This window comes from Symphodus melops (assembly GCF_947650265.1).
Source record: "Symphodus melops genome assembly, chromosome: 9".
NCBI classification, from domain to species: domain Eukaryota; kingdom Metazoa; phylum Chordata; class Actinopteri; order Labriformes; family Labridae; genus Symphodus; species Symphodus melops.
In genome coordinates this window covers 9834402-9857569 of record NC_136699.1, presented here as the reverse complement: position 1 = coordinate 9857569, position 23168 = coordinate 9834402, and the positions used below count along the sequence as shown (strand labels likewise).

General features: G+C 40.1%; 1 protein-coding gene across 2 annotated transcripts in view; it reads right to left on the bottom strand.

The window, feature by feature from the left end:
* Nucleotides 1-23168, bottom strand: part of drp2 (dystrophin related protein 2) — a 95021-nt gene that overhangs the window by 15587 nt on the left and 56266 nt on the right. For both annotated transcript variants that reach the window (XM_079351559.1, XM_079351560.1), the window contains exons 5-15: nucleotides 22836-22947; nucleotides 21559-21715; nucleotides 19271-19417; nucleotides 14975-15053; nucleotides 13374-13434; nucleotides 11307-11368; nucleotides 10614-10688; nucleotides 8998-9199; nucleotides 5420-5505; nucleotides 3511-3668; nucleotides 503-669 (exon numbers count right to left, since the gene is read on the bottom strand). In XM_079351559.1, coding sequence (XP_079207685.1) covers nucleotides 503-669; nucleotides 3511-3668; nucleotides 5420-5505; nucleotides 8998-9199; nucleotides 10614-10688; nucleotides 11307-11368; nucleotides 13374-13434; nucleotides 14975-15053; nucleotides 19271-19417; nucleotides 21559-21715; nucleotides 22836-22947 — 1306 coding nt within the window. The remainder of the gene's footprint in view (nucleotides 1-502; nucleotides 670-3510; nucleotides 3669-5419; nucleotides 5506-8997; nucleotides 9200-10613; nucleotides 10689-11306; nucleotides 11369-13373; nucleotides 13435-14974; nucleotides 15054-19270; nucleotides 19418-21558; nucleotides 21716-22835; nucleotides 22948-23168) is intronic.

The following is a 23168-nucleotide window of genomic DNA, read 5'->3' as shown; positions in this document are numbered from 1 at the left end:
ACAGAGGCTGAACTGATGCTTTCAACAGAACTGGCAGAGGTAAGAGGACTGTGAGAGAGAGAGAGAGAGAGAGAGAGAGAGAGAGAGAGAGAGAGAGAGAGAGAGAGAGAGAGACAGAGAGAGAGAGAGAGAGAGTGTGTGTGTGTGTGTGTGTGTGTGTGTGTGTGTGTGTGTATGTATGTATGTGTGTGAGAAAAAGTAATTTAGAAAAACCCAACTAAAATTCCACATGTAATATTTAGTTCCAATTGACAAGATAAAATGTGTCTTCTGGACACATTTTTCTCATCTATACCAACTATCCCTGTTCAAACTATTATGTACCATCTATGCAATTTTACATTCTATAAAGAGTATTTGGGTGGATTACGTGACATGACCCACCTTTATAAAGCCGTGTGTATATCAATAGCTACCTACAATCACATCTTATCTTAATAGTGTGAAATACATTTTATTTGGGTGCATCTATGTGTCTATTTCGCTAAACTGACATGCTTACCTGAAGCCCTTGATAGGACACTGTTTGCAGATGTAACATTTGGCTTGGTGCTTGGTTGACTCTGCTGCAGCCACACGATGCAGGACAGGCAGCCAAACCATCGACTGGGGCTCCAGGCTCATCCACTCCAGGAAGTGAGACACCTCGATGGCAGGTTTCCCTGGGGCCTGGAAAAGGAAGGTTGAGGGGGGAGGAAAGAAGGGAAGGGCCTGTATTGTAAACAATCCAAATATAGACAAACAGCAAGACAGCAACAGAAAGTAATGAGAGGAGAAGCTGTGCTTCCTTTCTAAAGGCTGTCAAGCAGTGAGCTATTGTTGTGAAAAGAAAAGAACCAAAGAGAGTTCAAAAGATAAGAAGAGGAAGGACAGGGTAAAACGAGATGTTCTACCCGTTGGATATCTTGTCTTTGCCACTACTTGAATGATTTTAAAGCTAACACATCAGACATGTATAATGTGTCTGAATGAAAAGTCTGTGTTTACAGACTAACCTTGCTGAGAATTCCAGAAAGTGGGATAAAAAGGAAGTCAACCTAATAAAAGAATGACTTGCCAAGCGCTGAAAATCTGTGATGTGCTAAATTCTCATTAAGTCTGCATCAGAGATGCATTAAGAGGATGATTTCCCTGGGGCTTCCTCCAGTGCCCATGCAAAGTAGCATAATATATGTATGTGTGTGTGTGTGTGTGTGTGTGTGTGTGTGTATACGTGCACGCGTGTGTGTTTGCATACTAATCCCACAGACTGTGAGGTTTGCGGATGTGTAAAGTCTCCCAGGAAAGAAGGAGCTTCTCTCTGGTGAAGGAGTAGCCAGCTTCGCTCCTGGGAGGTCAAACAGCAGTGCACCTGACACCTGGAAGCGGCTCTATCTATGCTGAGCACGCCGCTGCATCTCTGAGCAGCACGCTGAGCAGATGGGATGCTTCAAAGATCAAGAAAAAGTGGGGTAATAAACGTTTAGCCATCCATCAAAACTAAATGCTGTCAGCCATATAAATCAAATAAATGGCATTCAACAAATCAACATGGGACTATTTTGAAAAGGACAAAGAGGATGATAAAATGCTGGTGTATTGTATTGCCCTCACTGGAAAGCATTACTTTTCTGAAAAGGACCTTCCAAAGATGCAAAAAATGTTGTTTTGCGTCATTGGAGGATGTTTTGGTTAGCAGGGGTGAAACTACATCGCTTGTTTCTCTTCTACTTTGAATCACTGAAGCTACAGACCTATTACACAACTCATTCCTAGAATCGAAACTTAACGTCAGCTATATTGCTTTGAAGCTATGCTAACAGGCTCTATGGCGAAAGCTGAACGCTGAATACTCTTTTATTCTTTAAAACTCTGGAGCACTTTGAAATTCTCGAATGTAAAGTGCTGTAAAATAAAATGCATTATTATTATTATAATTTAATAAGAACCGAGGATGGTGAAAAAAGTATGTTTCAACTTTAAACTGGTGGTGGATTCTGCCTGTCGGTGGCTATGAGAACAAGGAGCCTGGGCCGGCTCGAGCTAGGTCAGACTGGTGCTGTTGATGTTCTCACTGCTTGCCTATGGACACAGACATAGAGTCTGTCTGCTGCCAGGAATCTTCAAGATGCCAATTCCTTCTGGAAGAAATCTCGGAACCAGTTGAGGAAACGGACGTATGTGTTGTAGTAAATGTCTGTAAAGCACCGCAGCTACTGTGGGAGCAGCTTGTTGTGCATTCTGGGAGAAGTTATCTTTAATCCGTTTGAGCCAAAAACACACTTTCTGCATTTTCTTGATCAAGAAGGCACATACTTCAAAATGTATTTCAAATTTCTATTACATATATGACTCAATCTCAATACAGATTCATGTTTCAACAGATGAAGTATCCCTTTAAGACCCTGACATAGTTCATTCTTAGAAGCCGAGGCTGATACAGCGCGTATGGACCAGAATAAGGAGTTTATAATCAGCATCTGACATGAAAATGAATTAAAAGGTTAGACATAGGCCACCATCCAAAAAGCTGCAGCCTTTTCCTGACCACTCCCTAATTATCTGATGTCCCAAACTAAATGTCAGATAGCTAAGTTTCTGCAACATTAACCGAATGTTCATACTCGCACTTCTTCAGAGAAAGCAAAGGGAAGGAGGGGAAGACAGATTAATACATGGTTTGCAAAATGGTCTTCTCCTTAGATTTCCCTCTGTGGGCTACTGGACTCTGTGACCTCGTTTCATCATATCAATCAGCTTCTATTGGCAACTTTACCATTTAAACTTCTCCAATCGTACCTGCACTTCATTTATGTGTAGAAACTTCATGCTTTAATGACTGATTTATTGAGCATTGCATACATATAATAATGCAATTTTGATGCGATATAATGTTTGTGAGGCAACATACGGAGTCTCTCTGTTGCAGCTGGAACTGATTTATATATCTTTTTTAAGATTCTCCTTTTCCTGCTATGCATATACTTTGCATTTCTTCTGAAGGAAAGTTGGACCAAGCTGAAACTCACTGAACACATGGGCTTAACATAGATGGCAGCTTCCTGGAGTGACATGATTATTTCATACTGTTTTGTTTTTGTTTTCAATCTATGGAGACAAAAAAGGGTTTAAACTTTCATTTCTGCTATTTCTGCCTCTGTAAATCTGTTTCTGTAATGATGTCTCGGCATCAAGATGTTGTGTTTTGACTATATGGAAGCACGTCATTCCTTTTTCCCCACACAGTAGTCAATAGATAAGCATGTTCAAGGTCATCTTGTATCCTGGAATAAATGAGATGAGCCACTCAATCGCCTACGACGTTCAAAGCTCAGCTAAATCTTGTGTCTAAAGGGCTATGCAGACTATACTGAGGATTAGCTAGTCACATTTATTAATGTGAAATCATGACATGTTCTCAATGAAGATTGTAACAACATTCATATAGTCCATAGCATGTTTGTTCATGTTGCACATATCCCTGCCTATCGGTCAATGTGCTTGGTGACATGACATGGCTTCAGTCCTCACCATGCGGAAGCAGCTACGGACGCTGGGCTCCACGTTGCTGCCTCCAAAAGCTGCGACTTCACCCAACTGCCGGGGGATCTGGATTGCTTCATGGAGAAGCAGGCTGAGATGACGTTGGTCTGTCGTACCTCCAGAACCGGACACCTGACGGAATAAGTCTGCATCCACCAGAAATTGCACAGAAAATAGACTCAATTTTATGTGTACTGATGCAAACAACAGCAATAAGTGTGATATATGTATACATATCTTCTGTCGAGTGCTCTTTTTAAATGTGACTTTGGCAATTTACTTTCAAAGACTAACATTTGCAATTGAGAATGCAAAGTGTTATATCTGGAAGATATGGGCATGGTTTCAGTGTTACATAAAAAACAACAACTGTAGGCAACAGAACAACAACACATCTGTGTATCCTCCTTTTGAAAACGTAGTCCTCAGTAACAGGCAACAGGTTACTCAGTTTTGTTGAATAAAACTCATTTCAGTTAAAGAGAAGGACTCAGTATTAGTGGGCTGGCTGGTCCGCTCAGAGATGAAAGAGCTGCATAAAAATGGAGCCTTGTCAGGTTTTGAATGAAGCCTTTACCAAGCAAGCCTGGACTCTGCCTGTCACTGAAGAGATGAATGCTGACAGGCCTGGGAGGAGGCTGGCAGGATGCTATTGCATTATGGGCACCCCATGTATCCCCACTGCTCTGTGTATATATAACCCCTTTAAAGACAATGCTCAGCTTCATACCTGCATGCTAAGTGGACTACTCTACAGTATATAGTTCTTCTGAGCAGAGCTCAGTTGTATTTGTCAATTTACATGAGCTGTTTGGCCAAGATGAGATTTTTACTTGTTTTATAAAAACACTGTCCTGCAGTATACCGTAAACATGCAAACAAGGCAACTTTTCAGTCATAATTGTAGATGACTGAAAACAACTATTGAAATACTACCATGGTTTTGTAATGTGATAAGAAGCAGAAGCCAGTGACAAACATGCTGTTAAATTAGGTGTGAAAGTTGCACATGCTGATATCTCCATAACAGTATGACAAAATCCTGAATGAAATCTGCCTTTCCAAAAACGGGTTGTACCAAAAAGTCTGGTAATTAAACTGTGTTTAAAAAAGTAATGGGAAGGCGTTTCAGACATTTTTTTTTGATTCACAAGTTCAATGATGATGAAAACATTTTTGTTGCAAAAGCCTCAGATGTATTTGTTAATATTATCCAGTGTGTCTGAAGCTGGTAACAACTTCATCAGTCAGAGAAATGGCAGAGCTGTCTACACGGGCCTAGAAAGAGAAAGCTGACTCATCTCAGGCAACACTCAATTGAAGACAGATCTGTTCAACAGTGAATCTTTAAGAGCTGACAGAGACACAGATGGTGGTGTGACAAACATGACTAACCCGGCCATGGGTTTGTCACTGTTGTCTCAGTTTATGTATGAACAACAAGCTGTTCCAGGTCTACCTATCATCAGTTCAAAGGCTCACTCTGCAATTTACCTATATTTGCAGAATGACGCATCAACTGTGTTACACTGGAACTGTAAAGATGAACTCAGACAGAGCACTGCTAGAATCCAATACTGCAGCATGATTTAAAAGTGTAAAAAGGAGGCTGGGTGGGTCTTAGCTCTTTGCTAGTTGACTTGAGAAGAAAAATGGAAGTGAGAGCTATAGAAAAAGAGTGTGCATGAATGGTGTCTTTGGCAAGCAATCCTTTTAAAGCTCCTGCTGTACTGTGGAGAAGTAAAAAAGAGCTTTCTCTTTTATGGCAGCCGAGCAATTTCCTCCATTAGACTAAGTGGTGTCTTTATGTAATACTGGCAATCAGGACCGTTTTGTTTTGGCTCATTGTTTGTAGTTGAAAAGACGCATTAGGCACATGAACAAGCATGAGACTCACATTTGTACTTCTCCTGGACGTCTGCATTGCACAAGCTCACCAATCCCATCTTAAAACTGAGGACTCGCATTTTGCCATTCCGAGCACTAGTGATTGGAAAAAGAGAGGAGAAAAAAGGTTTTAAGGTCACATTTCATGAATGGTGAACTACCTCAAAACACAATGGGTTGTATATTCATTCATTGGTTGAGGCCTGCTGGGAGGGGCAGAGTTTGTGAGTCAGGAGAAAAATACAGGTCAGTGCAGTAGTGTGAAATTGAATTAGAGCTCATCCAGGGCCCCTTAAGGCTCTACAGGGACTTGATGAAGGATTGTGTGCACAGGGTTATACACCAGAAGAGCAAGACACATAATATCACTTACGAATACACATATTCCATAAACAAAATGATTTCACATTTAGAGTTGGATCACATGCAACTGTTTCTGTTCTGATCACTGTCAAGTAAAAATACCAGAGAGATCAGATCTGTTATGCCCTGACCTGAGAATTAATTTGTACATTAGCTCAATTTCAGTCGGAAATTAAAGAAGAAAACAGAGGAGAGAGTGTCAAAGCTACTGTGGAAAAACTGAATTTGAATTTGCTTGTTTAGATTTCACAGCTTAAATGCCAAAACAGCCAAGAAGAATTGACTGCATTAGTAAAAAAAATAAAAAAATAAAAAATAAAAAAACAAAGCACAGGCTTATCCGATCAAAATTTGAAAAGTTAACCGAGAAAGCTAGAATAACTCATTCATTAGAGAGCATTAGATCAATGAAGTACAAAATTGAGAAAATTGAGGTTGTTTAAAATGTGCTCTATAAATAAACGCTGACTTGACCTGACTTTAATTGAATAAATGATAGAGTAAGTTTTATAATGATGGATGTTTTTTCTTGGAAGAGAAGAAACTTTGCTTGCACCAGAAAAATAGCGGCCATGCTGGAGAAATTAGAGAAATTACAGTCACATGGAGAAACATGTGAAGTCATAGGAAAGCAACCATTTTCCCCTCCCACATCTCTTAACTGGAGTTTGTCCAGTGGAGCTTGAGAGTGCATGGGGGCGACTGGCTGTCAGCACCTTTTGCACACACTTTCTGCTATGTGTCGCATGCCATCTTCAATATGCACCCCAGTGTCGCACCTTAGGGGACAAGTCACTCCTGCACACCCTACTAGTGTGACACGCTGCTGGAAGACACACACATAAAACATGCATGCACACACATGCATGATGTGAATGCACATTTCCCTGGCATGAACAAAAACATTAAAAAGGACACAAAAACATACCCACACATCATTCAGGTTCACTGTTAGTGTTGATTATAAAACAGAATGGCAATTACAAAAATGTATGCAGAGAGTGAAGTCTGCTTGTCTTTCATTAGCAGAAAGGAGTTAAGAGCTGCCTGATATTGACAGCCCTTGCAGGGTTGTTGCTGTATTTCTGTGTTTTACTCTTTGGACCTGGGGAAAAAAATAGTCAAGCAGGGACAAAGATACAGTGAATGTAGGTGTGAAAGAGGATTTTGTTTCTGCTGTGTCTCAGAAGGGATGATTGGCCCTTTGCCTGGACATTGTTATTGGAGCTTAAGCCATGCTGTGGCTCTTTATGCTGGAGTTGTCTGAACATCGAGCCATTGAAGCGTCTAAATAAATCTGCAGAGAGGCCATCAGAAGACTATGAAGATGTACAAAGTTTGTCATATGTATAGAAGCAACAGAAAAACAAGGAACAATTTAAAACCAATATCTTAACAGTTGTTTGAGGTGGTTATAATGCAGCAATACTGATGTAAGAGGTCCCTTAAAATATTCTATATAAGATGCTGAACATTGACCACATGTGCAATGTGCATGATGAAACAGCTTTTGAACCCCGACTGAGAACATTACATGACTGAGATTAGTTGGTCATTTAAAGGTGCACTGTAGAGATATTTTTTCATTCTACACATTCTTCTTCCTCTTCCTTGCCAAGACTTGTGCCTACATTACCTAAGGGGTGTTTGCCAGTTTTTGGTGGAGGGATAATGTGTGCTTTGGTTAGCAAAGATGCAGGACATCAACACAGCAGCTCCATCTATGGGGGCCGATGATGAGAATTCAGTTAGCCTTGTAGTCAGGGGCTTCTCCTAGCTGCTGAGCGGTCTTTTTCCTGTGGAAGGCCAGACCGAACTCGCTTTAAATCTTTCAAAGCTTCTAATCAAGTTGCTGTAATTGTAACATTACTCTCAGTCTTCAATCCTTGCTACTTTCCCTTTGAAACAATAAATTATCTTCTCGTCTCACTCACTCAAACACTGACTTATCTACAGTCAGTGTTTGTACAAGAACAGTAGAGAAAGAGAAAATTGGATACTGTAAGAAATGTTAAGAAACACTGCACTGTCAATTATTTTGTTTATGATACTATACTCATGTTGGTTTACCTTGAAATTCCTTCAGCCAAAGGCATTTTCACATGAAAGCCTTGTGGTTCAATACATTAATTGATGCAGCTCGCGCAGCGCAGTGGGCAGCAGCTTATGTGGCATGATAATGTAATGTCTAATTACTGTCACCTCACAGCAGGAAGGTTCTGGATTGGATCCCACCAGCCGGCTGGGGTCTATCTGTGTGGACTTTGCATATTCTTACCTTGTGTGCATCAGTTTTTTTCCGGGTACTTCCTCAGTGTAAACACATTCAGGTTAATAAGTGCATGCATCCAAATATACATGGCTGAGAATGTGATTGATATTGGTTGTCTGTGTATTTGCACAATTTTGTTTTGCTGGCATAACCAGATTCATTTGAAATAGCAAAAAAATAAACACAAAAATCAGAATTCTTCAAATTGAATCCATGCAGCATATCAAGGTGGTCTGAAATACAATTCCCATTGGATTAAATGCCCCTCAATCCTTACACACCAGATTTCAAAGTTGAAAAGCATTGACATGTGCAGGGGTGGCATGAAATCTGTGCAAATAAATAATAATCATTTAATGTCGTTAACTTTTCTGTCTCCACTCATCGTAACTACTTTAAATAGAAAAAAAAGTAGCATACTGATGTCGTATTCAATGTGTATTTTTATTTCACTTTAAGTAGCACAACAGAACAGCCATTTTAAAATCTTCCATGCCTCATTTTTCAAGGACTCAAAAAAGAAAATGTACTGTATGTCCAAATTCAAATTTTTAAGATCTGATGAAAGGAAATGTTTTTTTTATTAAAAGGCAGGTAAAGCTTGTTCCAACACAGCCGAAAAAAACATTGATTTTAACGTAAATCCTACTTCTGACAATGTAAAAAGCCAATGAGAGTTTAGGATTTTTGGGTGGCGCTAGAGGTACTGCAGCCAATCAGATTTCATGTGGAGGCCCATGCAACACTGTCATATCCACCAAATGCAACAAAGACATCAAATCCAACAAGAACGAAGTGCAGCAGCAGCAGCATGATCTACCCTGATTCCCACAAAATGCCAGCTGGGATTTGCTCCAGCCCTCCGTGTGACCCTTGAAGCAGTAAAGCTAAGGGATGTTTTAATGAAGACTACACTTGACCAAGATTAAAGCATTTTACTGCAGCTCACCCACCTATCGTAGACGTTAAGCAGCCAGTTGAGGCACATGTCAACGCAGAGTGGAATGTTGACCAGGATAGACCTCTCCTCCTCCAGCCTCTCATACAGAGACGTCAGGCTGTGGATCATTTCCACCACATCCATCACATGCTCTCCTTGCTGCAGCTCCTGCTCCCGAAACACCTCTCCAAGGCCGCTCAGTGCCACCAGATCCACTAAAAACATACAAATATATTTTAAGGAAATTATGCACCCAAAGAATAGCTTATTTGTGATTTCTTACAATTGTTTTGCATGCTAGAAAGTCGATCAAATTATCTAAAAAAAAAACCTTTTTATACACTTGAAAGTTAGAATTAAAGTACAGTAACACAGATAATCAACTGAAAACGAAGGTAAAGGCATGCCATACACCTGCTGGAGTTTATGTATACGTACTTTACCACACCTTCTCCTTTAGCAAACACACAAACACACGCACACACAAAGACAGAGCAGGATCATCATCCTCGCCTCAGCAAATGAGCACTCAGACGACAGCAGTGCTTAGTCACCCATTTTTTCCCACTTAAGCCCTACCAGATGTTTCAAGAGCAGTGACACACATTTTGATCTTGCTCTTCTAAACTAATTTCAAGGCCCATCCCTTGGAGTGGAGCTAAAAGGGTGTCCGTTGATGCCAGGTATAATTGGATCGCACAATAATGAGGTAGAAGGGGGAGAGGAGATAACATGAGTGTTCTCAGGGGTTGGGAGGGAATCACCTAAAAATGTATTTCTGATAGGCTCTTATACAGTACTTCTCAATCATTCACAAATGTGCAGAGCGAAAGAGTTCCACAGTTATCAGGGCAGCCAGGCAATTAAATTCTATAATGATATCAGCTAAAAGTCTAGAGGAGCTGGGGAGCAGGCAAGGAAAGGAAAGAGGTTTTCACAGTCATCTGAGCTTGGATTTTTTGTTACACCAACTTGGGATGTTGAAGTGAGAGGAGATGGCAGGAGAGGGGGAGAGCAAGATGAAGAAGGAAGAAGGCAAAATTGGTCACTTGCAGCATCAAATGTTGTTACATTCAGCATCAGTGAGAGTTCTGCAGGTGAAGGGAGACGACGTTAAGGGGTCACAAGCAGGAGGGAGGGGGGGGATAAGGAATATTTCTAAACGGAGCCAAAATTGTGAGTTACAGGCATGAGCATAGGATACAAGTAGTGTTGTGACCCTGGAGGAGCACATATTCAAGCCTCAACCATGCGGTAAAAAACTAATTGCCCTTTTTTCTTTTTTGCAAGCCAAATGAACCAATTAATTGCTCGAATTATGTAACAAGCCAACAGTCAGGATGGTGATGAAAAGGAGGAAAACATCTGGTTCACTGAGTGTTTCAAGTGGCTCTCTTCTTTCATCAATTCTTTTGATTACTGTATTTTAGAGCCAGTGTAGAGAGCAGTGATGATTCCTTCGACAAGGTGGATAGAGACGTGTGCCACAGCTAGTCGTTATATCTCCCTCCTGAAGAGAGCTTGTCATAGTGGATTGCTGATGCAGCAGGTTAATGGTAGAGTATATTATTTAACCAGCCATCTCGGTGCTGCAGACAGAAAATACCATCGATGAAATTCTTTACGTACATCTCAAAGCCTTCTGAACTCGTCGCAGCTTCATAGCTGTTCTGTATGCTGAGAACTTGATGTTGTTCAGATCCGCTAATGGAAGGAGAGAGAGAGAGAGAGAGAGAGAGAGAGAGAGAGAGAGAGAGAGGGAGATAGAAAAAGATTAGAGTAAATGAAGAGCTGTGGGAAAACAAACCCATCCCGCACCACTCTACCTTTCCAACCAGAAATTAGACATCACTATCTTCCCTCATGTTTATCACACCGCTGCAGAAGTCATTAGTGAGGTACTGTATTGCTAATGTTATCTGTGTATGTGTGTGTGCACATGCTGTGTGTGTGTTTGAGTGTGTGTGTGTGTGTGTGTGTGTGTGGCTGGGCATTTGTGTGTGTGACAGTGTTCTGATCTCCCCTGCAAGCTGCCGTGTCAGATCAGATTAAACAGTTAAACACATGATGTCGTTTAATCACAATTAATTAAAGGCTAAGCAAGAAGCAATCATAGCGCTGGCAAATTGGGCCTCGTAGGTTAATGACAGTAGTGTTGTAGTCCCCGAGGTGTTCGAAACACAGGGCCTTTAATGAGCTGTGTGACAGGGCCTTCAAAGTAAAGGCACACTGGTGCCGTGCTGCTGTAGCTGCCAAAGCCCAGCGGGGGTCCTGGGCCAACGAGCACGACTCGAAGGACAATTTAATTGTCTCCAAACTCACCGAGTGCTTGGTACAGTTCTGTCATCTTTGGATGGTCCCAGCATGTCGTCTGGGCCTGATGGCTGGAATAAAAAAAGGGAAAAACAAAGGCATAAGGATTTCACAAAGCAGGCAGGTACGGAGGTGCACATTATCAGGCCAGAAAGATCAAGGTAAAAGTGGAGTCAAAATGAGCGCTGTGAGCAGAAACAGGCAGGTGTGGCAGACGGTACAAAAATAGAGATCAAAGAGCACTGATCGGGAGTAAAGGGAACAAATAAGAGGGAAGGACAGAACGAACATTGTTTACAGAAATATACTGTCCTGACGTTAAAAGGCTTTCACTTAGAGACACTACAAGGAATATCAAACAGCATACATCGAGAACATACATTTACAATACTTTCACTACTACTAGCTATTCAGAAAATGTACAAGCCAGTAAAAAAATGGAAAAATGAGACAAAAATAAATGAAGAACTCTGCAACTAAATATCTGCAAGGACCCTTGGGCCTGTGTGTCACCAGTACAACATTGATAACCATTCATTGCACATATGGGATAAATTAGCAGACTTATACAAAACTCCCTCCCCTCCTGGCGGCCTCTTTTGCAAATGACAAAAGAGATTACCAAAAATCTATAAAGAACAATCTGTATTAAACACTTGCACAAAAACCTCATCACAAAATACCATCCTCTGGGGATAAACAAACACACCTTCGCAGTTCAGTGATGAAAGCAGCAGTACTCTAAAAAGTGAAATAGTATAGATGAGGTAAATAGATAAACAGATGAGTGCCCAAGCGAATAGAGCTCAAAGTAGCTCAATAGAGTTCCTCCCTGAATCATTTATTAGTTATCTCTGCACACGTGCTTGAACAAGTGAGGTAAACTGTGCTCATAGTGAGCATGAATTTAAGTTGTTGTACTCTGCTGCACAGTAAGCTTGTATCATGAGATGTTAGTTAAAAGTAATGTAACCAAAACTTCCAAGGTAATAGAGATTGTCAGAGCATATGGTAGCATTTGCCAATACATTGACTACAGCTCAGTCCTGTCATTAATATAAAGTGAATAAGAAGAGCACAAACCTCAACCAACACCAACAGACCTGCTTTACATAATGTGCAAATTTGAAATGCAACCATTTTGGTTGTATTTATAAAACTCAACAACCTCTTGTTAGTGAATACATTTTACTTCCAAATTTGCATGAGTTACTCTTTGGCCTATAGCTCATCGGCTCAACACACTCATTGAATGAAATCCTGCTGACTGACAAACTGAACTAAAAACAAAACCTCTGGCTCAGATAAATGTTCTATCCATCCAAAAACTCTGTAGTGCATATCAAGATGTACCATTATAAATCAACATGACCCAGCTGACACTGATCTCCAAACATGACTCAGCGTGTTGTCAAACTGCCTTTTCATACTTGCAGGCAGATTTATTATGGAGTTTATATTGGGAAGTTCTTCTTTTGAGCCGCAGTTAAAAAATACTAACAAACTGAATATAAGGCATGAATAAAATGGAATGGGCATGGCTAATGTTACAAGAGGCTGCAAATGCCACAACTATAGAACAACTTTTTAAGAAGCAAATGCAAAAATGCATGTGATAGCCATAGCAAATGTGAAGTGTTATGTAAGGTTAAACTTAAAGTTGCAATTCCCATATCGAAAGATTAAATAATGAAAATGGAAAGGACAAATCTGTGTCCACGCACAAAACAGATATTAAACTGAATTAAAAAGAGGCAACTCAGTCCGACCAGGCAGTTACTCCTTACTGTTTCAATGTATTTTTTGATATGATGGATTGCATCATTCACACTGAACAAACACAAAAAGCTAAATTTAAAAGAGTTTAGTGTGGAGCAGCTGTGACCGAGTCGATTTAGGTCAACTTAAACTCTCTGGAAACATTGTTACTGATGTTATCCACAGACATACAATATTTATGCCCATTTGTCACAGAAACAGCAAAACACCTTCTCTTTAATTCAGCTCCCTAACCACCATGGAAAAAAAGTACTCACGCTCCCACAATGCACACACTGACTGTGAAGTTGCACTTACTTGATGTAGTAGGGCACTTTGTTCGGGGAGATGGCACGCTCCCACGGGATCTGCACTGAACCTGTACAAACACACACAAAAACCAAATCAATTACAGAATAGGCATGTCAGCCGTGAAGAGCTATTGAGCACAATGTCCCTGACAGCGTGTCCAGATATCGTGTCCGTTCAGACCTCCATAACAGAGATGCTCCTCTGTACAACAGGAGCAGAAAAGCCAAAGAGACAGTTCTATTGTGTGGGGTTTCCTCAGAGTGTTGGTTTGTTTGGCACGGTTAATAGAATACAGGAGGCAGAGGAGTCCTGAGACGGGGTGACTGTGGAGTTTAACCGGCCTTCAAACTGAACCACAGGGGACTCAGCAGAGGATCAAACAGGGCAGACTGAACAGCAAGAGGCAAGACATAAATAATAACATACTCATTCAGAAGCCTTAGACACACACACACACACACACACACACACACACACACACGTTATTGTCCATTATTACATTATGACGCATATTATTCACAAGACACAATGTATGCTTAGACGTTGTGGCTCCGCATGTGTAAATGAAGACACATGAGCAAACAAGCAAATGGTTAAACTAAACATTATGAAGAACAATATCCAATAACTCACTAAGATTTCATTTTAAGATTGTTTTTGATGCATCAATACTTAAAAACTTTGAAATCTTGCAGCTTTGTAAGATGGAGCACATTTTAAATACCAAATCTTGGCATGGGTAGTTAAATCTAAAGGGCCACAGTTATAATCTGGTTTAATCTTTAACCATGTATTCTCTTTCATAAGGTTTTGCAGATTTGTTTTTCCAGTAACTGTGCTCATAGCTGTGAGAGTTAAAAATACGATCTTTCACAGATGATGTGCAGTAACATCAATTGAGCTCTTCAAAATTGTACATGGTAAAGTTCTTCATGTTACAGCAGTGACTGTGTCACACTATGTGTATGATGTGCAAACAGGTGTGTTGGGATATGAAACAGGCACAGGCTCAAAGTGAAGTTTGTGAAGGCTGCAACAAGCTGAGCTGGCAGTGGAGTGGTGCTCTTTAAGCCCCAATGTGGCGTCTCTGAGCCAGCGTGACAGCAGCAGTACTGGATGTGGCTGTTAGGAAACTGAACACACACAAGCAGATACACAACCACACACACAGAGCCATGCATCACAGTTTTCCATTTCTTCATCAGTTTAAACGAGGTAAAGTAAATCCCATTTTCAGGCCCCCTGCTAGCTCTCTGCAGCCTTTGAAGCGCGTCAGGTGAAAGAAGAGACAGAATTCACAACTATGTTTCTCTGCTCGAATGAGAGCGATTACTGTTGTGATGAGCATCACTGGGGATGTTTATCGCTACAGTGTGCTGGAACTGATGAAGAAAGACAAACAAAGCCTGCAAGCTCCACCTCTAACCCAAATATGCACACAAACACACACAGATTCTGTGTTTATTGGCCTTGAAAACAAAACTGTTAAACACGTCGACTCTTTTCCTATCCACACCTATACACTCTAAGACCGTATTTTCACACAGCAAGGTGCAGACTGCTGTGACAAGAGGTAAGAACATCAGATAGCAGAAGAAAACTCTTACTGGAGAGGAAGTGCTGCGATCCAGGGCCAAAATCTCTATGTGCATCCTGGAGCTGCTTCAGCCGCTCCTCTATGGAACCCTGAGGACACACGCACACACACACACACACACAAGCAGAGTTAAATCAAAGAGAATCATGCTGTTCATCCCTCTCCACCGGAAAATCCCCTAAAATAGAAACGCATGCACCCAAACCACCTGCTTCTCTTCCATTAGTTAACTACAGAAAATAAATTATGCCTTTTTTCCTCTGCTGCCCCTCTTGAAGGACTTTGAAAGCCTTTGAAGAGCGGCAGGTATAAAATGAATATACAAATTAAATGATATACTTTGTTGAAATGAGGACAATGGTTCCTAGTTGCAATGTCAGTGTGGAGAAGAGCTGGAGGAAAAAGAGGATGAAATGTGTTGCGTGAATATTTGTGAAATGAAGTTTGCCATAGCCTTTTGTAAAAACCTCTCACATCCGTTGTGTTTCCCACAAATGGGATTTAGGCAGCCTAATCCTGGTTTATTTGAAATGTATTGGATATGACACATGAATCAGTGTCAGCTGGATGTTTGAAACACTTCCTCAAACAATGGGAGGTAAATCCACCAGCGCTGAGGTAGAAAGACAGATCAAGACAAGAAGAGACAGATGAAATTGTGAAGAGCTTTTAAACTTCAAAGTGAAGCGCAGGCGATGAGTCCTAATGGGTAAAGTCAGATATATTGAAATTGCATTTCTCTGTAGAAAATAAAACATCATAATCTGGACTGTGATTGAAATTGGCTTATTGTCAACGTGCTGTGGATCTGTTACTGCCAATTGTGTGCTGTTATGCAATCTAATTGTAGAACAGGCAATTTGGGCTTCCATAAGGAATACAAATGATTATTTTAGATCGACAAATATTCGCAAATTAAATTTGGAAATATATTTTTTTGCTGGCATCTCAGAAGTCAAAATGAACAGGCACAGGATGTTGCTGGGATTTAGCATTTTAATCACGAGAGAAATTGGACACAGTGAGGGAAACAAAAAAAAAAGGTTTCTCAATTTGTTTTTTTGTCAATAGAAAAGTATCAGGTAAGTACGTTTAATTGCATAGAAATTAGTTGAGCAGAGATAGCAAAGATACAAAGATCTCAAAGATACTCATCAACGTATTCTTTTCAATCTAAACTATATGCAACACCTGTCTATGTCATTTGGGCTGTAGTAATATCATAGAGAAAGTCAGAGAATGATCCAAGATAGCAGAGATGAAAACCTGCTGGGACTCTGGATACTAAAAGCCTTTTTAACAAGCTTTATCACCAGGGGGGATTAAAGGCCCTTACTTTCTTCCTAAATCAAAGACTAGAGGACACTCTGCCTACTCTAGCAGAGTGCATGAAAGATTTAGCAGAAATTGTCCTGCAAAAGAACTTTTTCATTCTGGCTCTTTGTAACTTTAACGCAAGCTTGTGTCAATGAGGAGCAGGAAGGGTCCCAATCTCTTTTCTTTCTGTGATTCTCTTCCCTCAGCAATGCTTTCCCAAAACACACAAACTGTGGCGACAATCTGAGGAAGATGTCTGTTTGATATTTCAGGTCCCAAAAAATGTGTTCCTCTGATTTCATGCACTACTGAATGTTTCTTGAAATCGTTTAAACTTTCAATGCTTTGTGACCTCCGTGAAGGAAAAGCTGTAATTCAAACAGAAAGAAGTGGGCTCCTGATGGAGACGGATAATTAGACTGACAGGTGTTCTTATTTGTATGCAGTTCATCTCATCCCCCACAGAAAAAGCTTTTCTTCCAGTAACTATTGCAGCATTTATACAATGTGAAGTACCTCAGTGGCTTTTGAATAAAGAGCACTTCAACTGTATTTGACTACAAGTGTCCCAATAATGGAGCAATACAGGTAGATGTGCTGCTGTCACCTTGGCAAGGTCTCTTTTGTAAAACTGTTTTTTCAAAGTCATTAGAACTGTCTGGGAAAATACATTTAAAAAGGAAGAAAATAATACCAGAAACTATTAGAAATGCCACTTCACAAGATACAAGCTCTATCCTAAACCCAAACTAATCCTATAGGCTACAGTATATCACATTCTACCAGGGCTGGAAAACAGGAGAAACCCACCAGAATGCCATTCTGTAACTGCTGCAGGCTGTTTCCAAAGAGTGTTCACAAAAACAAACAATGTTGATGTCCTTGAATGCACCACAAATCAAGTGACATCCTTGACAGCCAAAATGTAGGCATGACAGGTGGAATCACAATCAGTGGTTTTTATGATCATTTATATGGAACAGTGAGATATGATTCAATGTATATTTCACAGAAGGATGTCATTTTCTTTGAAAGCCTATTGAAGCAGTTTATTCAATAGTAGCACCGTTGGCTTAACTTGGAAACAAGCTGATTGTCATGGAGTTGAAAAATCAATGTATAAGAGACAGCAGCTTGGGACCATGAATGTCTGTTTAAAAAGTCATAGGAGTCTATCCAATATTTGCTGGGATTTTTATTCTGTGACTGAGTGGTTGACCAATCAAAGCTCAGACCTTGACTCACATCAAAAAGAAACTAACTAATCCTTCAATTAAAAGCTACTAAGTCTGGATGTTAAGAGAATCTTCTCAGATTGTTACTTCGTGTCACTGTGTTAGCTCCCTGCTTTCTGGGGGACAAAGGTTTAAGTTAAAGCTATTACCTTTAAATGCTTCACTTGGACCAGATACAAAAATGACCTGAATCCAAAGCCACAGTTTGAATAAGGATCTGCTTTGGGTTTTTTTTTGTTCAGTCTGCTTCCCTCGTGAACAGAGTCAACAAAACATGTCATGTCAGTCGGGACTGTGAAAAGTGGATATTGGAAATTAATTTCCCAGAAAGCTGAAGAGATGTTAAAATCCTCATCAGAGGAGGACAGGGTCAGTGACGGGAGGTGGGGGTAGAGAGGCTTTTAAAACATTGTGACAAAGCCAGAATGACAGGCTATCTAATGGGAACAGGGTGTTCTGATGTGGGGTGCAGAAAAAGCTGAATGAGTCTTGTTGTGCTTGGAAGAGCACTGCAGAGGATGCAGCCTAAGGTGGAGAGTTTTTGTGCTGTAGAGTTACAGTAATGCTTCTTTGGATAATGCATCCATACATTCAGAGGAGGATAAATACAGTTCAATGACTCCAAAGTGCTTTTTTCTTGTTATTCTTTAAAGGCCTGGAGAGGAAGTGCTTAAGATTCATTGAGCGATTACCCCATCTGTGTAAGTGCATATGTTTGAATCCAGCGTTCCTTTCAAATCATTCATTCATTATTTCAGATTTTCCCATTTTTTGTTTCAATACATGATGCATAAAGACATACAAATCTGTACAACATGTAGTTCATTACACTCAGTAAATGATAAACACGATGGGCATGTTTTCCTTCCTCTTTAACTGCTCATTAAAAAGATACTGAGCTCAACTCATAACAGAAACAAATTGCTGCTTAAAAATAACAGGTGGTCCAACAAGAGGGCCCATATTAATCCAATCAGTTGAGTGTTTTTTTATTTTTGTGTCAAACTCGTTAAAGAAAGCCCAAACCACTCCAGCCACTTCACAGTAAACCACTTCTCATCAAACTGACTCAACAGAAGTCTGTTAGTTTGATTAATCTGAAAGATGTGCTGCTCATAGATTTATTTTTTAATGTAGTCTTGTTTTTACCAAGGACAAAAAATGCTCTTAATACAAAGTTGAACAACAGACCAACTGTGATTGTTTGTGCAGTAAGAAAAATACTGTTAAATAATTAACAGATAAATAAAAAAAAAACAGCAGCTGCGAAACTCTTGGGAAATATGACACGTGTATGTTCCATATAATTGACGTGCTTTTGAATGTTTCTTGATCTTTGTTTAATGGGATCCTCTACAGTCCTTATGAAGCCCCAAGGTTTATTTAAAATTGTAAAGCCTCCTCTTAAAAAGCTTAAATGTACAAAATGTATTGTCATCAAACTACTGTACAGTTAGAACGTCCTCACTGATAGGGACTATGCAACTATGTAAATAAGCCATAGATCCACATTTCCCAGTGTGAATCTTAAAGATCCTATAAAGTTCAAAATGTTGCTTCTTTTGTTCTTTCTGGACATTTGCCCAAAAACCTACCACTGTCCTTTTCAATCTAAAAAAAACAAGGTTGTCAAAAGTCAAGTGTGAAACCAACTTGCAAAAGGTCAGAACTTGGATTTACTTTCTTGCATCTCAACTGATTGTAAGTGCTGGTTGTGATGCTGCAGACAATGTCAGACCCAGCAGTGAACTTACCTGAAGCACTTTCCATCTGCTGTTGAGATGCTCTAGGGCGCGGGCGTTCTCCATCGACAAATGGACATCAGCGATAGCCAGCTGGTGGGCCAGATCATTGACGTGCTTCATGCCCTCCTTCACCTGGGTCAGCTCCTCCTTAAAAAGCTGCAGGAGAAACAAAGCGGTCGAATGAAAATACAGTTCCACAAAACAATATGTCATGACAGTGTGTAAATAGATACTTTTACATCCCATGTAAAAAAACAAGTCTGTGTTTCTGTGTACATACTGTATCAACTGATTACTTTTCATTTTGCTCTTTAAAATGTATGAAATCTATTTTGATATACCTTGAAGTCTTTGAAAACTTGCGCTGTGGATGTTTAAAACTTTTTACCAACCTCACTGTGTGGAACCTAACTTAAAACTTGAAAGTCACTTACATCTAAAGAATCGGAAACAAAGACACTCAAAATAGATAAGAAGACACGCCTGACAAGAAAACACGACTGTGTGACATTTATTCTCCGAGCACTGTTTGACAGTCTTTATTTGACAGTTTACAGTAAAGACAAGAAAAATGGAAGTCAAAGGTGCGATGCAACATTTCAGAATTAGTTAGCTGTGACTGCGTATTATTCTTGCAGAGTGTTTTTAGAGCTACTTTGCTACTCTGCATTCCTCCATAGGGATGCTAATTTAATGTGAAAACTTGAATTAAATAATGTTCAAATGTGGTTGACATCAAATTAAGGTCTTCTGTCTGCAATAACGGATAGATGTCCTGTAGCTTGAGCAAATTTGTGACCATGTGGAAGCCGATTCTCATATTTTCTACAATTCACAAATCCTTTAGCAGACTGTGTTGATGTGAAATTTATGAAAAATGTCTTATTTTAATCTCCTGAAATTAATCTCTGATAACTGCAAATATGCCATCTGTGAAAAGATGCCAGCAAGACAACTGTTAAACAGAGAGGCAATAAATGCAGGCAGAAATATGAAATACTGCTTTGCAATCATACAAGACTATGAGCAAGTGTGCAATGTGCCAATGTGCAGGTCAATACTTTATGAATGTAGAGCTGAAATAATCTATAGATTACCACAGCCCCGTGGTAGGTTTGTGTTTTGTACAGTAAAGGTGTATATCTGAAATTGCAGGATTTGTTGTTTTTCTTATTTTTATTCTTTAAAAGGTAAATGTACTTGAGCTTGTACAGAGATTTTCTTGTCTCTTGACAACTCAAAACACTTACACTGCATGTAACGCCTACCAATTCACACCCATTCACACAATGATGGTAGAAGTTGCTTCGTAAAGTGACCATCAGAAGCAACACATCACATTCATACACGATCATGACTGACGAAGCAGCAGGAGCAACTCGGGATTAAGTGTCTTGCCCAAGCAAGGACAATTCGGACCTGTTGCTGCAGGAGCTGGAACCGACAACTTACCGGTTCAGAGACGACAGACTCTGCAAACTGAGCCACGGCTGCTATATAACTATTTTCTAAGAGTCTACAGAAAGGCTAATCAGTTCATTGGTTAAGTCTATATTCAGCACTCATTGCACCTTTAGGCATGTGCATGCATAACATGGTTTTATGGTGCGTCATATTTGCATGCATGCATTCTTGTGTCTGAACGTAAATGTAAATGAGTGAGGGAGTAAACATGAGGCCAAGTGACAGGCCTGCCCTAGAGACCCAAGCTGAACATGTGCTGGCTGTGACAGGAGTCCAAACAGTGACATGATTGTTGTGAAGTGCCCTCACTTCTAATGAATTGTGCCGCACAATTACAGGCAGCAGCAGCACTCGGCACTCACATAATGACTAAACCAATGACCTGTCATTTGTTAACAACATCTATTCAGCTGAGGATTGTAGCCCTGGCCGTGTAACCAGCGCATCAGTTTGAAGCGCGGTGTCCTTGTCATCGTCTGTCAGATCACAGCTCCTCTGACAGGGATGTTTACACAAGCAGCAAAAACACACAATTTTAAAGGCTGATACACGTCGAGCTTAATCATGAGCAAAAATTCTCTGTCGTGTTTTTGAGATGAAAAAAAAGCAAGATGTTTATGTTTTGATGTTTGTTTACGACCTGTTGCAATCAGTGCTATTCTGGATGAGCCAGAGGCGATTATCTCAAAGGGGACAATTAAGTTGCTCTGCAGGTGAAAGCAATTTATATCTGGGACGCATCATTATAATGTGTCTGCATTTACAAGCCTGTGTGAGAATGTGTAAGAGATTTAAAAAAAAAAAAGGAGTGTGCATGTGTGCTCTCTGGGTACCTTGGTGGCGTCTATGTGGTCCTGCAGAGAGTCAATGAAGAGGTCTCCCACAGGCTCCCAGGCGTCTCTCACTCCCTCCGCCTGCTCCAAGGCCACAGCCAGCTCCTCCATCGCCGCCTGGATCTGAAGTAGACGCTCTAATGTCCGCTCCATGTGTCTGACGTTGAAATATAGTTCATAAATGTCAACTAAATGCAGCAGCAAAGTTTGAAACTATAACCAAGCAATGCAAGAAAAGTCCTCAACAAATCTATAAAACCAAAGAGCATGTGGTCAACCACATCATCTATTCAAATTTACAGCCTGTCATTTCTGCAGGGCAGTATTAAAAGGATTTCATACCATCATTCATTTCTCCATCTAAATGCCTTTTCTCTAGAAACCTGTTCTAATCATCTGAAAAGTAAGCTCTGAACTTTTAGCCATACAGAACCTGATAAATGTGTTTTCTAAAATGGATATGCCACATTTTGTAATTAGGTTTTGGTAATTGTATTGCTTTTAATGTATTGCTGAATAACCTTGTTATGGATCAGCACACATACATTTACAATGAGAAATTAAAGTCCTCATAGCCTTTTAGTAAAATGAGGAAAAGTTGTAAGGTAAAACCTCTTTTTGGATTATCCTTCAATTATTTATTTGCTTGCCTTTTCCACTACCGATCATGAAAAGCAACCTCTCCCTACTTTTCATTCCTGGCACACACGTAAAAAAAATTATGGATTGTTTTAAATCTTTTTAGAAAAGACAAAAAAATGAGTGCATGTATAGCATATTACAGTAAGCATGGTGGAGCCACGTTAACAACTTTCTCTAAAGTTCAGTTGTTTGAGCGTAGGTAAGTGGTAACAAAAAGAAGAAAATCCAAAGTTCTGCTACATAGATACATTTATTCCTGTTTTTTTTTATCTGAGACCCTGGAGACTTATTGTACTTTTTAATCAGACAAAGGAAAGAAAAAACACCTCTTGGTGGAACACAAACATAGGCATCTAAGATGTGACAAATGACCTCAGCTAGAAGCTCTTGTGTGACAGTGAACAAATCAAAAACTATTTTAATATTTAACAATTGTTGAACCAACGCTTCAGTTTCCTTTTAACTTACTTCTATAGCTTTCATGACACCGTAATAGAGATAAATGAGCAATATTTTCCCCTGACTTATAGTGGACTATAAGTATAAAGTGAGATCCAGATAATTATAGGTGTCTCAAAAAGTGTCACACTTTAACTGCACGAGTTCTGCCCAATGTTAAATAAAAAGTTGCTGACCTGTGGCGATCCACACAGCGTGCTGTCAGCTTTTCCCACAGGTCACTGGCCACGTTTGCCTGCTTCCACACTGAGCGGCTCACATTTAAGATCCTCCGACGTGGAGACACCTCTGCAGAAGGGAGGTGAGGTGGTGTCATAGAGGGATAAAAAGGATAAACAGGCATGAAAAATAGAGCAGATGTTATGTTATGAGGTAAAGGGGAGAGCAAGAAGGAGGGCTCGAAGTGTACAGCTTTCTCCAGGTGAGTGTCCAGTGATGGAATACAAATATTCCAAGGAGGAAAAACAGCCGAGTTTGCTGTATTACTGATCGGATGAGATGGTACAGTG